Here is a 15,499-nt window from a genome sequence, read left to right on the forward strand (position 1 = left end):
AAGGGCTAAGTATGTCGAAAAAACGCAAAACGGATACTATGTCCAAAAACACAATAAAGTATATATCTTGAAAAAACACAAAGGGGTTAGTATGTCAAAAATCACAAAGGGGTTAGTTAGTATGTCGAAAAACAAAAAACGATGAGTAAGTCAAAAAACACAAAAAAGTAAGTATCTTGAAAAAACGCAAAGGGGTTAGTATGTCGAAAAAACGCAAAACGGATACTATGTCAAAAAACACAATAAAGTAAATATCTTGAAAAAACACAAAGGGGTTAGTATGTCGAAAAACACAAAAAAGTAAGAATCTTGAAAAAACGCAAAGGGGTTAGTATGACGAAAAAACGCAAAACGGATACTATGTCAAAAAACAAAAAAAGGAAACATTTGAAAAAACACAAAGGGGTTAGTTAGTATGTCGAAAAACACAAAACTGAAACTATGTCAAAAAACACAAAAAATGAAATATCTTGAAAAAACACAAAGGGGTTAGTATGTCGAAAAACAAAAAAAAGTAAGTATCTTGAAAAAAACAAAGGGGTTAGTATGTCGAAAAAACACGAAACGGATACTATGTCAAAAAACACAATAAAGTAAATACCTTGAAAAAACACAAAGGGGTTAGTATGTCGAAAAACACAAAAAAGTAAGAATCTTGAAAAAACGCAAAGGGGTTAGTATGACGAAAAAACGCAAAACGGATACTATGTCAAAAAACACAATAAAGTACATATCTTGAAAAAACGCAAGAGGTTAGCATGTCAAGTCAAAAAACACATTAGCCATTAGCATTTCGGATAAAGATGTAAGGGGTTAGTATGTTAAGTCAAAAACATCTAAGAGGTTAGCATGTCAAATAAACATGTAAGGGGTTAGCATGTCAAGTCAAATAAACACTCAAGAGGTTAGCATGTGAAGTCAAAAATAGGTAAAGGGACAGCGTGTCAAAAAAGGCAAAACAAGAATGTCAAGTCAAAAAACACCAAAGGGTTTACCACATAGAATCGAAAAACACGTAAGGGGTTAGCATGTCATGTAAAAACATGTAAGGGGTTAGCGTGTCAACTACAAAAACACTAACCTCTATATACAACATGCTAACCTCTAATATGTTTCTGACTTAACATGCTAACCCCTTACGTCTTTATCCGAAATGCTAATGGCTAATGTGTTTTTTGACTTGACATGCTAACCCCCTACGTGATTTTTGACCTGACATGCTAACCTCTTTGATGTTTTTGACTTAACATGCTAACCTCTTTCCTGCTTTGCCTTTTTTGACACGCTGTCCCTTTACCTATTTTTTACTTCACACGCTAACCCCTTACGTCTTTATCCGAAATGCTAACGGCTAATGAGTTTTTTGACTTGACATGCTAACCCCTTACATGTTTATTTGACATGCTAACCTCTTAGATGTTTTTGACTTAACATACTAACCCCTTACAACTTTATCCGAAATGCTAACGGCTAATGTCTTTTTTGACTTGACATGCTAACCCCTTGCGTTTTTATTTGACCTGACATGCTAACCCCTTACATGTTTATTTGACATGCTAACCTCTTATATGTTTCTGACTTAACATGCTAACCCCTTACGTCTTTATCCGAAATGCTAACGGCTAATGTCTTTTTTGACTTGACATGCTAACCCCTTGCGTTTTTATTTGACCTGACATGCTAACCCATTACGTGTTTATTTGACATGCTAACCTCTTATATGTTTCTGACTTAACATGCTAACCCCTTACGTCTTTATTCGAAATGCTAACGGCTAATGTGTTTTTTGACTTGACATGCTAACCCCTTACATGTTTATTTGACATGCTAACTTCTTATACCTTTTTGACTTAACTTGCTAACCCCTTACGACTTTATCCGAAATGCTAACGGCTAATGTCTTTTTTGACTTGACATGCTAACCCCTTGCGTTTTTATTTGACCTGACATGCTAACCCCTTACATGTTTATTTGACATGCTAACCTCTTAGATGTTTTTGACTTAACATACTAACCCCTTACAACTTTATCCGAAATGCTAACGGCTAATGTCTTTTTTGACTTGACATGCTAACCCCTTGCGTTTTTATTTGACCTGACATGCTAACCCCTTACATGTTTATTTGACATGCTAACCTCTTATATGTTTTTGACTTGACATGCTAACCCCTTACGTCTTTATCCGAAATGCTAACGGCTAATGTGTTTTTTGACTTGACATGCTAACCCCTTGCGTTTTTATTTGACCTGACATGCTAACCCATTACGTGTTTATTTGACATGCTAACCTCTTATATGTTTCTGACTTAACATGCTAACCCCTTACGTCTTTATCCGAAATTCTAACGGCTAATGTCTTTTTTGACTTGACATGCTAACCCCTTGCGTTTTTATTTGACCTGACATGCTAACCCCTTACATGTTTATTTGACATGCTAACCTCTTAGATGTTTTTGACTTAACATACTAACCCCTTACAACTTTATCCGAAATGCTAACGGCTAATGTCTTTTTTGACTTGACATGCTAACCCCTTGCGTTTTTATTTGACCTGACATGCTAACCCCTTACATGTTTATTTGACATGCTAACCTCTTATATGTTTCTGACTTAACATGCTAACCCCTTACGTCTTTATCCGAAATGCTAACGGCTAATGTGTTTTTCGACTTGAAATGCTAACCCCTTGCGTTTTTATTTGACCTGACATGCTAACCCATTACGTGTTTATTTGACATGCTAACCTCTTATATGTTTCTGACTTAACATGCTAACCCCTTACGTCTTTATACGAAATGCTAACGGCTAATGTGTTTTTTGACTTGACATGCTAACCCCTTGCGTTTTTATTTGACCTGACATGCTAACCCATTACGTGTTTATTTGACATGCTAACCTCTTATATGTTTCTGACTTAACATGCTAACCCCTTACGTCTTTATCCGAAATGCTAACGGCTAATGTGTTTTTTGACTTGACATGCTAACCCCTTACGTGATTTTTGACCTGATATGCTAACCCCAATGGCTAGCTAAATCAATGATAAGTTCCTGCAAATATTTTTTTGCTATTCCAAGTTTCTCGAAAATCCAACGTCCTGCACCCACAAAATAATTCCAATATGTACATTTTTTCATTTTCACTCACGTAGGCAAACGTTGTCGCGGAAGAAAGACAGAAAATCGGCGCACTGCTCCCGTTGGTGTCCTCCGGTACTGCAGGAGCACCAAGGTCCCACGTTGGAGGTGGAGTTGTCAAGGTAGTTGGGAGTAATAGTACTGCCTGGAACGGTTAGAAAATCGGAACCGTTAGAAATCCCAAAAGAGAGAACAGCGATACGGATTTAGACGAGCGCCTCTAAACAGGGGAATTTCCATAGACTAGTTTTTACTTGCTCTGCATACGACTGAGAACCTGAGTCACGAGCATTTCCCGAGGCAACCACTAGTGGGCTCAAGCTCGGAACTGCTCATCGCCAGAATCAGCTCGGACAGTTTGCACATGCAAACTACTACAAGCAAAGGAAAAAAAATGTGTTTTAACGTTCATTTAGAGTTACAGTAAGTTTGATTTTAAGAATACCTGTCAACCTCAGGGAATTGATCCACAAATTAATGGTTTCAATACCCATTTTTAAGCTATGATTAACCTTACAAACACGATCGCGAAATACTTTGATTTCTTTTTTAAACAGAGAGCCAAATTTCAGCAATGCCAAACCCGCTATCCACATAAAAGCTAGTTTTTCAGAAAGAGAAGCTCATTATATTCTCATAAATAATGGTTTTAAAACAAGGTGCAAGCAGAGTTCTTGCGTAAAAATGTCACAAAATACTGCAAACAAGGAGACCGACGTATTTACCTTCGGTGCAGACGGCGCTGGGCAGGGAGATGTGTGCCGTGTGCATAGCTCTGCCCACACCTACCACTCAACCAAATTACTCTGTGTGCTTGGCCAGAAATTCTGGATGTTTACAGGTTTTCTGTGGGTTTTCATCATAAAGAATCTCAACAGTGGACCTGAAATGTTTATGGAGCTTCCACATAAGGGATTCCAGGTCTGTTGGTGTGACCTCTTGACTGTAAACAGTAGTATGCTCTTTGAATACTATCCTTTCTATTAGCGCTATGTTAGCTATGCGCGCACTATACTCAACTCTGCTATAATTGAAATCTGACTGCTATAAACGAGTAAAATTTGATCTCGGAGTCATGTGAACTCATGAAATGAACCGTATATGGCTCGTGAGCCCTAGGTTCCCGACCCCTGCCGTACAAAATACCGTGTTAATATTAGCCATCTACGATAATATAACGAGACAATCCGCAATAGAGCCGAGATTAGTCTAACAAAAAAATATTTGTTCTTTTAATTTCGGTACATAAATTGTGATAAGTCGAACACAATTCGAAATGATAAAAAACAAACTATAAAATATAGGGAAAACATAAAAGTTGACGGGTATGCGATCACCACCACTCCTACTTTCACCACTCTCACAACTCTGGCGATCGCCGTTATGATAAGGTCTCATAATAAACTCACATTTTATCTTATTTATCTCAAAACTTCCTTTGATTATGTAGCTATTAGCGATTTGTTTTATCAGTATTTAGCGTTCACTCGAATGCTTTTGGGAGGATGGGAACGAACTAATTCGTTTTTAACTGTTTTATATTTGGAAAATTCACTCCTAGCAATTTTAGCTACGTGCACGAAACCTGGAAGGAGTTAAGCTTGTATAAACACATATTGCTGTATAATTGAAACATAATAACCTTGTGATTCCCATTATTCCCAAAACGATGCCTCCCGTTTTACTGACTCGGCATTTGGCGATACTTCCTGTTTGATAGCATGAATGTGAGGAATCGATAGCATGTGGGATTAAGCTTTCATAAGTGGAGATAACTGTAGAATGGGTGGATCGATACAAATATCGATAGTATCGATACCTGGCAAGTATTAGTATCAGATCGATGCTATTGTCCTGGGATTGAAACTTCACCCTAAAGGATTTTATACATTTGACTGTAAAGGATTTTATACGATTGACTACAGTACATGTATTCAGTTCAATAAAAATATTTACTGACTGTGTTTTTATTCAAGGTACATTAGAAGGTTAGGCTTCCTTGTAAGGGCTGACGGAGAAGGCCAGACGTAAAAGGGCAGACATCTGTCGCCACATCGGGCGCCGCTGGTATGCGAAGATTGCGGAGCCCAACTGACACGCCCTCAGCCGAGGGGAAGACCAATAAGAGAAAGCTAACGTTACTTACTCTCTCTCAAAAACGAGCGTGCATAATTGTTGTTGTTGTGTTAGGTTAATGGAGTCAGAGAACTCATTCGAACAATTTGGTAAACGCTACATTTTGATAGAAAATCCCCAAAAACCCCTATACCAATTTCCTCCAGCACAGCTACTCTACGTAGATTGCGCACCCTATCTCTCTCTTGCCCAGCGTATGCCTGATTGAGTGACTGAAAGGCACACTTTTAGCACCTTTCCTTTCCTTGTCTGCTGCTGTATCATGCCTCTCAGGCCGAAAAGAGGTTCAAATATATGAAATAATAGACCAGAAACTAAAAATGAGAGAGGCAAATAGGAAGCGCAGCGCAGTGTGCACGACAAGTGTATTTTGTGTCTGCTGCTGTGGCAACACCACAAATGTACATAAACACATATAAAAGCTTGACGAGCAGCAACCAAATTTAGCACCTTTCTTTTCCTTGTCCGCTGCTGTATCATGCCTCTCAGGCCGAAAAGAGGTTCAAATTTATGCACCCGACTGTACAGAAACTAGAAATGAGAGATGCACATAGGAAGCGCAGCGCAGCGTGGACTACAATGCCAAGTGTATTGTGTCTGCTGCTGTGGCAACACCACAAATGTACATAAACACATACAAAAAATTGACGAGCAGCAACCAAAAACGTGTGTTAGTGTTATAAGAACCTGTAAATTCATTATCATAACAGCAACAGAGTGAATAAGTCAATTTTTAATTTGGTATGCACGTGCAAACAGGTCGGCCATATTGATTCACTAACTACGGCAACCACAATAGCCCAAAATACTCAATACAAGAGTCAGTCTGAGGTTCAGGCTAATATTCGAAAAGAGAGACTTTACAAAGCAGTGTTTAAAGAGACAGTACAAAGAACCTCCAAATATTTGAAGCCTTTCTAAAAATAAACGGCCGTGACAGCTCATTTCGAAACACCGCAGGGGCCTTCTGTGCCTGGGCTTTCAAACGAGGCGGTGTTTGGATTCAAAGTTCTTAGGGCTTCGCATGCGTTGACTTACCGATGAGACCGGTGTAGGCTAGCAGACACGCTGCGTGGTTTTCGTGCTTGCAACCGCTGGAGCTTTCGGACCGGGGCTGGCAGTCGTACTGGAACTGGGCCCAGCGGGACCTGAGACGAGGACGACGGGAACGTTAGCGTGGCTAGTTTAGCCACGTGCTAAGTATGAAATGTGCTAGAATGTTGGATGGCTGGAAGCAATGTTCTAGACGAGTGTGTATACATAGATAGTGTATATTCTGTTCGTTTTTCACATTTTAATGAATTGACTGAAGCAGGGGTGTCAAACAGGAGGCCTGCGGGCCGGATTAGGCCCGCGAGAAAACGCTAGAGAAGCGCAAGAGAAAAACGAGCTGCAGGTTGAAATATGTCTAATTGATGTTGCTAAAGCCAGGTGCCTCTCACAAAGACGCTGTACTTGTATTTCTTTCTGTCTTTATCGCTCTTTTTTCCTCCCTTTTTCTCTCACTCTTTTGCACTCTGTCTCTTTTTCTCTTTGTCTCTTTCTCTTTCTGTGTGTCTTTACCTTATTTTACTCTCTCTTCCTTTTTTATTTCTTTCTCTCTCTCTCTCTCTCTTGTTTTCCCCTTCTCTCTTTCTCACTTTCTCTCCTTCTCTTTTATCTCCTCTTTTTCTAATTCTCTTTGGATTTACCGTAAATTCCGGACTATAAGCCACTACTTTTTCCCCCAAACGTTCAACCCTGCGGCTTATTCAGTGATGCGGCCAATTGATGTCATTTTTCTAACGGCCGCCAGCGGCGCTCGAGTACAAAAGGTAAGATTAAGACCGGTAAAATATATGTGCCGAGGAAGACTGCAACTTCTTAGCTTGTGCACAAATTCAATTAGCGTAAACATACCCTCATCATACAAATTGAAAAAAGAAAGGCACATGACGCAGCTTTCAAGCTAAATGCAATCGAGCAGTCCGATAAGAAGGAAACAGCTATTGCACGTAATCTTTACTTTGCGAGCGTGTCGCTAGCGTGTTTTGGAATAAGGGAGCATGGGACGACGTCTATATGACAAAGTTTCTTTCCGATTCTGAGGAAGACGACTTTGATGGCGTCAGTTATAAGGAAGAAGATGAGGACGGTTTACCATGATTATTACAAGTACGGTATATTTTTTTAACAGACCCGTTTACTGCTTTGCGAGCGTGTTGCTAGTAGCGTGTTGCTACCTGTTACAGTCACGGTTTGGGATGAAAGTTATATTATTATTATTAAAGCTTTGAAAACTCTCGGTGTACCGTCTTTCTTTGTAAATATGTGTAACCATGTATAATATGTATTTGCAACTGTATATTTTTGTAATGTATTTATTTTAGAGACTTATTCTGATATGTTTTGCACGGGTGAATCAAAAAGAAGGGGCGAAAACAACGGGGGCTGACGGGAAGTGGAGTAAAGGTGAGGCGTGTTTTTGGACGCAGCGGACAATAGTGGATATATATTTTTCCCACCCTTACGTTTGGAAATATAGACTTTTTTTCAACGGGACCCGGACTCTGCAGGTCTGCATCAAATCTTAAGTACCGGTATCATTTTCCTTTCATTTTGCCGGCTGTGGTTTTTAGACTGTGTACTTTATAATCAGTTACAATCGCGGGACTTAAAGTCGGGTTTGGGTTTGTGATAGTGTTACATGTTTTAATGTGGGCGCATGCGGCTTATATACAGGTGCGGCTTATATAAGTACAAAAGCGGTTATCCTCTTAAAATGTGGTGGGTGCGGCTTATAATCAGGTGCGCTCTATAGTCCGGAATTTACGGTACCAAGGCATTATAATATAGACCAAAATTCACCGAAAACATCTGCAGATCTTGTTAGTCCTCAAAAACAGTCCATTGCCGATTCCTGCGTTATCAAATAACACCGTCATTCTCTAATGAAAGCCAGCTAGCTTAACCTTTGTAATCCCGATTTAGCTCGACTAGCTCCGGAGGCGGCGATGACGACCGCTGTCGTTAATTAAACCGGGTTAATGAATGCTAAAACCCGGCTGACTAATTAAATCCGGGCAGACCTTTTACTCCATTCAGACAGTCGGATGGGGAAGACCTTGACGCAGAGATGAAAGATTAATTAGATTTTTTGACATCCATGCTAACTTTTCTTCTCGCTATTGTCTGGGCAAAATGTTGGGTTGGGTAGGGTTACTTTAACTGGATTACTTTCAATTACTTTCGGATGACTCCAATACCAAATATGCTAATAAAAGACAAAAGAAACTAAATAGGAATCAAATGATGACTCACAACACGTGGTAAGCTTTCTCTCCTGGCTTTGATCTCTTTGATCTCCGGCAATACTAACATAAAATACGACCAGGGTTGGGTAGGGTTACTTTAACTGGATTACTTTCAATGACTTTTGGATGACTCCAATACCAAATATGCTAATAAAAGACAAGAAACTAAAAAGGAATAAAATGATGACACACAACACGTGGTAAGCTTTCTCTCCAGGCTTTGATCTCTTTGATCTCCGGCAAAACTAAGAAAATGCAACCAGGGTTGGGTAGGGTTACTTTAACTGGATTACTTTCAATTACTTTCGGATGACTCCAATACCAAATATGCTAATAAAAGACAAAAGAAACGAAATATGAAACAAATGATGACTCACAACACGTGCTCAGCTTTCTCTCCTGGCTTTGATCTCTTTGATCTCCGGCAAAACTAAGAAAATGCGACCAGGGTTGGGTAGGGTTACTTTAACTGGATTACTTTCAATTACTTTCGGATTACTCCAATACCAAATATGCTAATAAAAGACAAAAGAAACTAAATATGAATAAAATGATGACTCACAACACGTGGTAAACTTTCTCTCCTGGCTTTGATCTCTTTGATCTCCGGCAAAACTAAGATAAAATGCGACCAGGGTTGGGTAGGGTTACTTTAACTGGATTACTTTCAATGACTTTTGGATTACTCTAATACCAAATTTGCTAATAAAAGACAAAATAAACTAAATATGAATCAAATGATGACTCGCAACACGTGGTAAGTTTTCTCTCCTGGCTTTGATCTCTGTGATCTCCGGCAAAACTAACATAAAATGCGACCAGGGTTGGGTAGGGTTATTTTAACGGGATTACTTTCAATTACTTTTGGATGACTCCAATACCAAATGTGCTAATAAAAGACAAAAGAAAATAAATAGGAATAAAATGATGACTCACAACACGTGGTAAGCTTTCTCTCCCGGCTTTGATCTCTTTGATCACCGGCAAAACGAACATCAAATGCGACAGAAACAAAATGAAAATAAATCCAAACAGCTTGCCAACATCATTTTTGCAATTCCATGTATTCAATTACTTCCCAAGCCTGCACAAAAATTAGTCATTTTATACCTATTTAGTTTCTTTTGTCTTTTATTAGCATATTTGGTATTGGAGTAATCCAAAAGTCATTGAAAGTAATCCAGTTTAAGTAACCCTACCCAACCCTGGCTAACGAATAAAAAATTTGAAGGTACGCGTCACAAAAATATTGGCCCTAACCTGCGATTACGGCTACAAGGGTTTTTGGGTATGACCGTTTGTGCACAGCATATTTCAGATCTTTCCACCAATACGCTAGAAAATTTTACGGTCGGGACTTTGGTTTGGCCAATCTAACATTTTTTTTCTTATTCTTAATTTTAAAATCATTCATCGTAGATTTTGGTTTACGCTTTGGGTTTTTGTCCTGTTGGAAAGTGAACAGATTTTCTTCAGAATATTTGGCTCCATACATACTCCTAATTTCGCACTGCCTGCTGAAGAAAGCAGTCAGAGAGGATGATGTTACCACCACCATGCTTGACAGTGGGGATGGTGTTTTCAGTGTGATGTGAAGTGTTATTATCTCAGAATCAACAACATGTGAGAGACAATTGTGAAGCGGAACCACATTTATTCAATGTTTTGTACTGTGCTAACGACAGGGTTGTGTAGGGTTACTTTAACTCAGGGGTGTCAAACTCATTTTAACTCGGGGGCCACACGATAGAACAAACATTCTGTGGGGGGCCGGACGAGTAGATTCAAGAGAAAGAAAAAGAGGGATAAAGAAATAAGAGAAATAGGGAGGGAAAAGAAGAGAGAGGGCGGGACAAAGAAAGAGAGAGAGGGAGAGAGCGTGAGAAACAAAAGAGATAAAAAGAGAAGTCGTGAGAGAGGGGGACAGAAAGGGAGAGGAAGAAAAAAATCCAAAGAGAAATAGAAAGACAGAAGGAGAGAAAAGAGAAAAGAAAGCACGAAGGGTAGGAAGAAAGAAAGAGAAAAGGAAAAAAAATGAAGTTAGAGCAAAAGAAGTTAAAAAGACACGAGAGAAAGAGACAAAGAGCAACAAAGGAAGAGAAAAAGAGAGACACAGAGTGAAAGAGACTAGGACAGAGAGTGGGAGAAAAGGTGTTGAAGTGAGAGAGATAGAGAGAGAGGCAGAGACAGAGAGAGAAAGAGAGAAAAAAATACAAGGACAGTGTCCTTGTGAGAGGCACCTGGCTTTGGCAACATCAAGTTGACATATTTTTCTCTTGTGCTTCTCTGAGTGTCGTCTCGCGGTCCGGATTTCATCCGTTAGCCGCCTCTTTGACACCTGTGCTTTAACTGGATTACTTAGAAACGAGTGCGCATAAATTGTTGGGGGAATGTCAGTTGTGTTTGGTTAATGGAGTCAGATTGAGACTGGGAGGTCGGTGGTTCGCGCCCCGGCCGAGTCATTCCTAAGACTTAAAAAGTGGTCGGCGGCGCCCTCTGTTGGCTGCGGCTGCATCGGCTCGCTACAACGGGTCAGGTGCAATCGACATTTCGTTCTGTGTACATTGTTACACAGAATGACAATACAAGGAAATTATAATTATATAATTATAATTATAACTCATTCCAACAATTTGGTAAACGCTACATTTTGATCATTAATTCCAACATGTATGGGCAGCACGGTGGCCACAGTGGTTAGCGCTTGTGCGGCACAGTTCATGTCATGGGAACCTGTCGTGGGTTCAAATCCAGCTCCAGACTTCCTGTGCGGAGTTTGTATGTTCTCCCCGTGCTTGCGTGGGTTTCCTCCGGGCACTCCGGTTTCCTCCCACGTTCCAAAAACATGCATTTCAGGTGAATTGGCCGGTCCAAATTGTCCCTAGGTGTGAAAGAGCAAGTGAGTTGTCTGTCCCCGTGTGCCCTCCGATTGGCTGGCAACCAGTTCAGGGTGTTCCCTGCCCACTGCCCGATGATTGCTGGGATGGGCTCCAGCACCCCCGCGACCCTACTGAGGATTAGGGGTGCAGCTGATGAGATGAGATAATGAAATTGTCCCTGGTGGTTAGCGCGTGTGCAGCACAGTTCTGAGGTCATGGGTTCAAATCCGGCTACTGACCTTCCTGTGTGGAGTTTGCATGTTCTCCCCGTGCTTGCGTGGGTTTCCTCCGGGCACTCCGGTTTCCTCCCACATTCCAAAAACATGCATTTCAGGTGAATTGGCCGGTCCAAATTGTCCCTAGGTGTGAATGAGCGAATGAGTTGTCTGTCCCTGTGTGCCCTGCGATTGGCTGGCAACCAGTTCAGGGTGTCCCCTGCCCACTGCCCGGAGACGGCTGGGATGGGCTCCAGCCCCCCCGCGACCCTAATGAGGATAAGCGGTACGGCTGATGAGATGAGATGAGAATTCCAACACAAATAGTAACGTAAAATTGGAGTTGAAGCCCACCTGCAGACGTAGTCGGATTTACAGATCCGGAGTTGCGCCAGGCAGCCGGGCTTCTCCTTGTCCTCGTAGGAGCAGGCCGGCACGACGGTCTGCCGGCGGCGCTCGGCGCAGGCGGTATCGGTGCAGGGACAGAAAAGCAACTCGTGCGTGTAGTCGGCCGGCACGCGGTCGAAGAACTTGCGCAGGGCTTTGTTGCAGCGGGGTCGGTTGCAGGGGCCCGAGCGGGCCGAAGGCTGGATGCAGGACGACACGTACTCGGTGCGCAGCTTCTGGCACGTCTCGTCGATGTTGCAGGCCTTGGCGGCGTCCAGGCAGCGGTTGACCGTCGTCACTTCGGACTCTGAAAGGAGGAAGGGCGCCATTATTTTTCTGGGTCAGCCCCAAACCCAAAACCTTACCTTAACCGCTAACCCTAGCCCCAAACCCTAGAGCATGCGGCCCGGGGGCCAGATCAGGCCCGCTAAGGGATTGAATCTGGCCCGCGAGACAACGCTCAGAGAAGTGCAAGAGTAAAACGAGCTGCAGGTTGAAATATGTCCACTTGATGTTGCCAAAGCCAGGTGCGTCTCACAAAGACGGTGTACCGGTACTTGAATTTATTTGTTTTTCTCTCTCTCTCTCTCTCTCTTTTCCTCCCCTTTTCTCTCACTCTCTGTGTGTCTCTCTCTCTTTCACTTTCTGTGTCTCTTTTTTTTGTTTCTCTTTGTCTCTTTCTCTCTCTGTGTCTTTACCTTCTTTTGCGCTCTCTTCCATTTTTCCTTTTCTCTCTTTCGCTCTCTCCTGCTTTCCCCTTCTCTCCTTCTCCCATTCTCCCTTTCTCTCCTTCTCTTTTCTCTCCTTCCCTCTTTCTCTCTTTCTATTTATCTTTGGATATAATTCTTTCTCTCTCTTTCTTCCCCCCTCTGTCATCATTTGTCTTTATATCTTTTTTTTCTCACATTCTCTCTCCCTCTCTTCTCTCTCTCTCTCTTTTTCCCCCCCTCTCTCACTATTTGTCTTTATATCTTTTTTTTTCTCACATTATCTCCCTCTCTCTTCTCTCTCTCTCTTTCTCCCTTTCTCTCTTTCATTCTCTCTTTCTATTTATCTTAGGTTATCATTCTTTCTCTCTCTTTCTTCCCCCCTCTCTCACTATTTGTTTTTATATCTTTTTTTCTCACATTCTCTCTCTCTCTTTCTTCCCCCCTCTCTCACTATTTGACTTTATATCTTTTTTTTCTCACATTCTCTCCCTCTCTCTTCTCTCTCTCTCTTTCTCCCTTTCTCTCTTTCATTGTCCTACCCTCTCTCTTTTTCTCTCCTTCACTTTGTCTTATTTATTCTCTCTTTTTCTTTCTCTCTAATATTCTAGTCCGACCCCCGAAAGAATGTTTGTTCTATCGTGTGGCCCCCGAGGTAAAATGAGTTTGACACCCCTGCCCTAGAGCATAAACCCTTTCCCTGACACTAAACTTCAACAAAAACACTAAACCCTAAATCTAACTACTAACCCTTTCTGCTAACACTAAACCATAACCCCTAAAAATAACCCCTACACCTTACCTTAACCCTAACCAATTACTCCAAACCCTTAGCTTTAACACTAAACGCAAACTCAAAACCCTAATCCCTAACACTGACACCTTACTCAAACCCCTAGCATCTAAAACTAACCCTAACACCTAACTTTGACCACTACTTACCCCTAAGCCTGAACCCCTACTCCTCACCCATAACTCTAACTCTTACCCTGAAACCTAAACATAACCACTAAACCCTTACCCCTAACACTGACCTAAAACCCTAAACACTATCCTTAACCCCTTACACTCAACCTTAACCCTAAACCCAAACACTTATCCCAAACCCATAACCCTAACCAAAACCCTAATCCATAACACTAATCCCTTACCCGAACCCCTAATATCCAACACTAACCCTTACATCTTACCTGAACCCTAACCACTAGACCCAAACCTCCCCCCCCAAACACTGATCCTAACCGAAGACCCTAACCTCAACCCATAACACTAACTTTTAATACTAACCCCAAAACCCTTAGCCTAACCCTAAACCCTTACTCTAACCCCAAACACCTACCCTTTAACCTATTACCTAACCTCAACCCTAAACCTTAACACTGTCCCTAACCCTAATTAACTAAACCCTAAACACTATCCTTAACCCCTTACACTCAACCTTAACCCTAAACCCTAACCACTTACCCCAAACCAAAACCCTAATCCAGAACACTAACCCCCTACCATTTATCACTAACCCTTACATTTTACCTGAACCCTAATCACTAGACCCAAACCTTTCCCCGCAACACTGATCCTAACCCAAGACCCTAACCTTAACCCTTAATACTTACCTCAAACCCCTTAGTCTAACTCAAAACATTTAGTCTAACCCTAAACCCTTACCCTAACCTCTAAAACCTACCCTTTAACCTATTACCTAAACTCAACCCTAAACCCTAACCCTTAACACTGTCCCTAACCCCAATTAACTAAACCCTAAACACTATCCTTAACCCCTTACACTCAACCTTAACCCTAAACCCTAACCACTTACCCCAAACCAAAACCCTAATCCAGAACACTAACCCCCTACCATTTATCACTAACCCTTACATTTTACCTGAACCCTAATCACTAGACCCAAACCTTTCCCCGCAACACTGATCCTAACCCAAGACCCTAACCTTAACCCTTAATACTTACCTCAAACCCCTTAGTCTAACTCAAAACATTTAGTCTAACCCTAAACCCTTACCCTAACCCCTAAAACCTACCATTTAACCTAGTACCAAACCTCAACCCTAAACCCTAACCCTAAACCCTTAAGACTTACCCTTACCCCTGACCCGTAACACTATCCCTAACCCCAATTACTAACCCCCAATCCTAACCATAACCCCTAACCATTACCATGTGCCCTGACACCCTGATCCTAACCCAAAAACCCTAACCCCAAAGGAACAATTCCCACAAAATTTCCCAATACTTCGAACCAAAATGGCTTCCATCCCTTCCACTGTCTTGAAACTTTTTGTGGATCCAAACCAAAACGTCAGCCTTTTTGAAGGTATCGGTGGTCAATCGCATTGTTTGCCAAGGGCAGGGAATTTTATTTACCAGTAGCACAAGTAACAAAATCAAGTCTCACGACCAATGTTACCCCTAAGCTGCGTGTGTGCGCAATTGCGCACCGCCCACAGCTTTTCCGCGCACAAGAAAATCTAGCCGGCTCACAAAAATCAGGGCTCGAAATTGCCAATTAAGATGCGAATGAAGTCAAAGTTACAGTGCATGAAGGTCAAAATGCACGGGTTCCCCTGACGCTGTGTTCTAAATGCGCTATTTTGAAGTCGAGGAAGTAGAACGAAGTTGAGTAAAGTCAGTAGAGTTTTTCGAAAACCGGCTTCTTCGGCTCGGCTCACTAAAAAGAACCGGCTCTTTTGGGTCCCAAACGGCTCCTTGGGTTGTTTTTGCTTCTTTAAT

At 41.6% G+C, this 15,499-nt stretch overlaps 1 protein-coding gene across 3 annotated transcripts in view; it reads right to left on the reverse strand.

Moving 5' to 3' along the window:
• gfra4a (GDNF family receptor alpha 4a) overlaps positions 1 to 15,499 on the reverse strand; it is a 226,765-nt gene that overhangs the window by 23,632 nt on the left and 187,634 nt on the right. For all 3 annotated transcript variants that reach the window (XM_088355106.1, XM_088355108.1, XM_088355107.1), the window contains exons 4-6: positions 12,015 to 12,354; positions 6,312 to 6,421; positions 3,148 to 3,282 (exon numbers count right to left, since the gene is read on the reverse strand). In XM_088355106.1, coding sequence (XP_088211232.1) covers positions 3,148 to 3,282; positions 6,312 to 6,421; positions 12,015 to 12,354 — 585 coding nt within the window. The remainder of the gene's footprint in view (positions 1 to 3,147; positions 3,283 to 6,311; positions 6,422 to 12,014; positions 12,355 to 15,499) is intronic.

This window comes from Urocampus carinirostris, chromosome 15 (genome assembly GCF_059441175.1).
Source record: "Urocampus carinirostris isolate Australia breed hairy pipefish chromosome 15, RoL_Ucar_1.0, whole genome shotgun sequence".
Taxonomy (NCBI): domain Eukaryota; kingdom Metazoa; phylum Chordata; class Actinopteri; order Syngnathiformes; family Syngnathidae; genus Urocampus; species Urocampus carinirostris.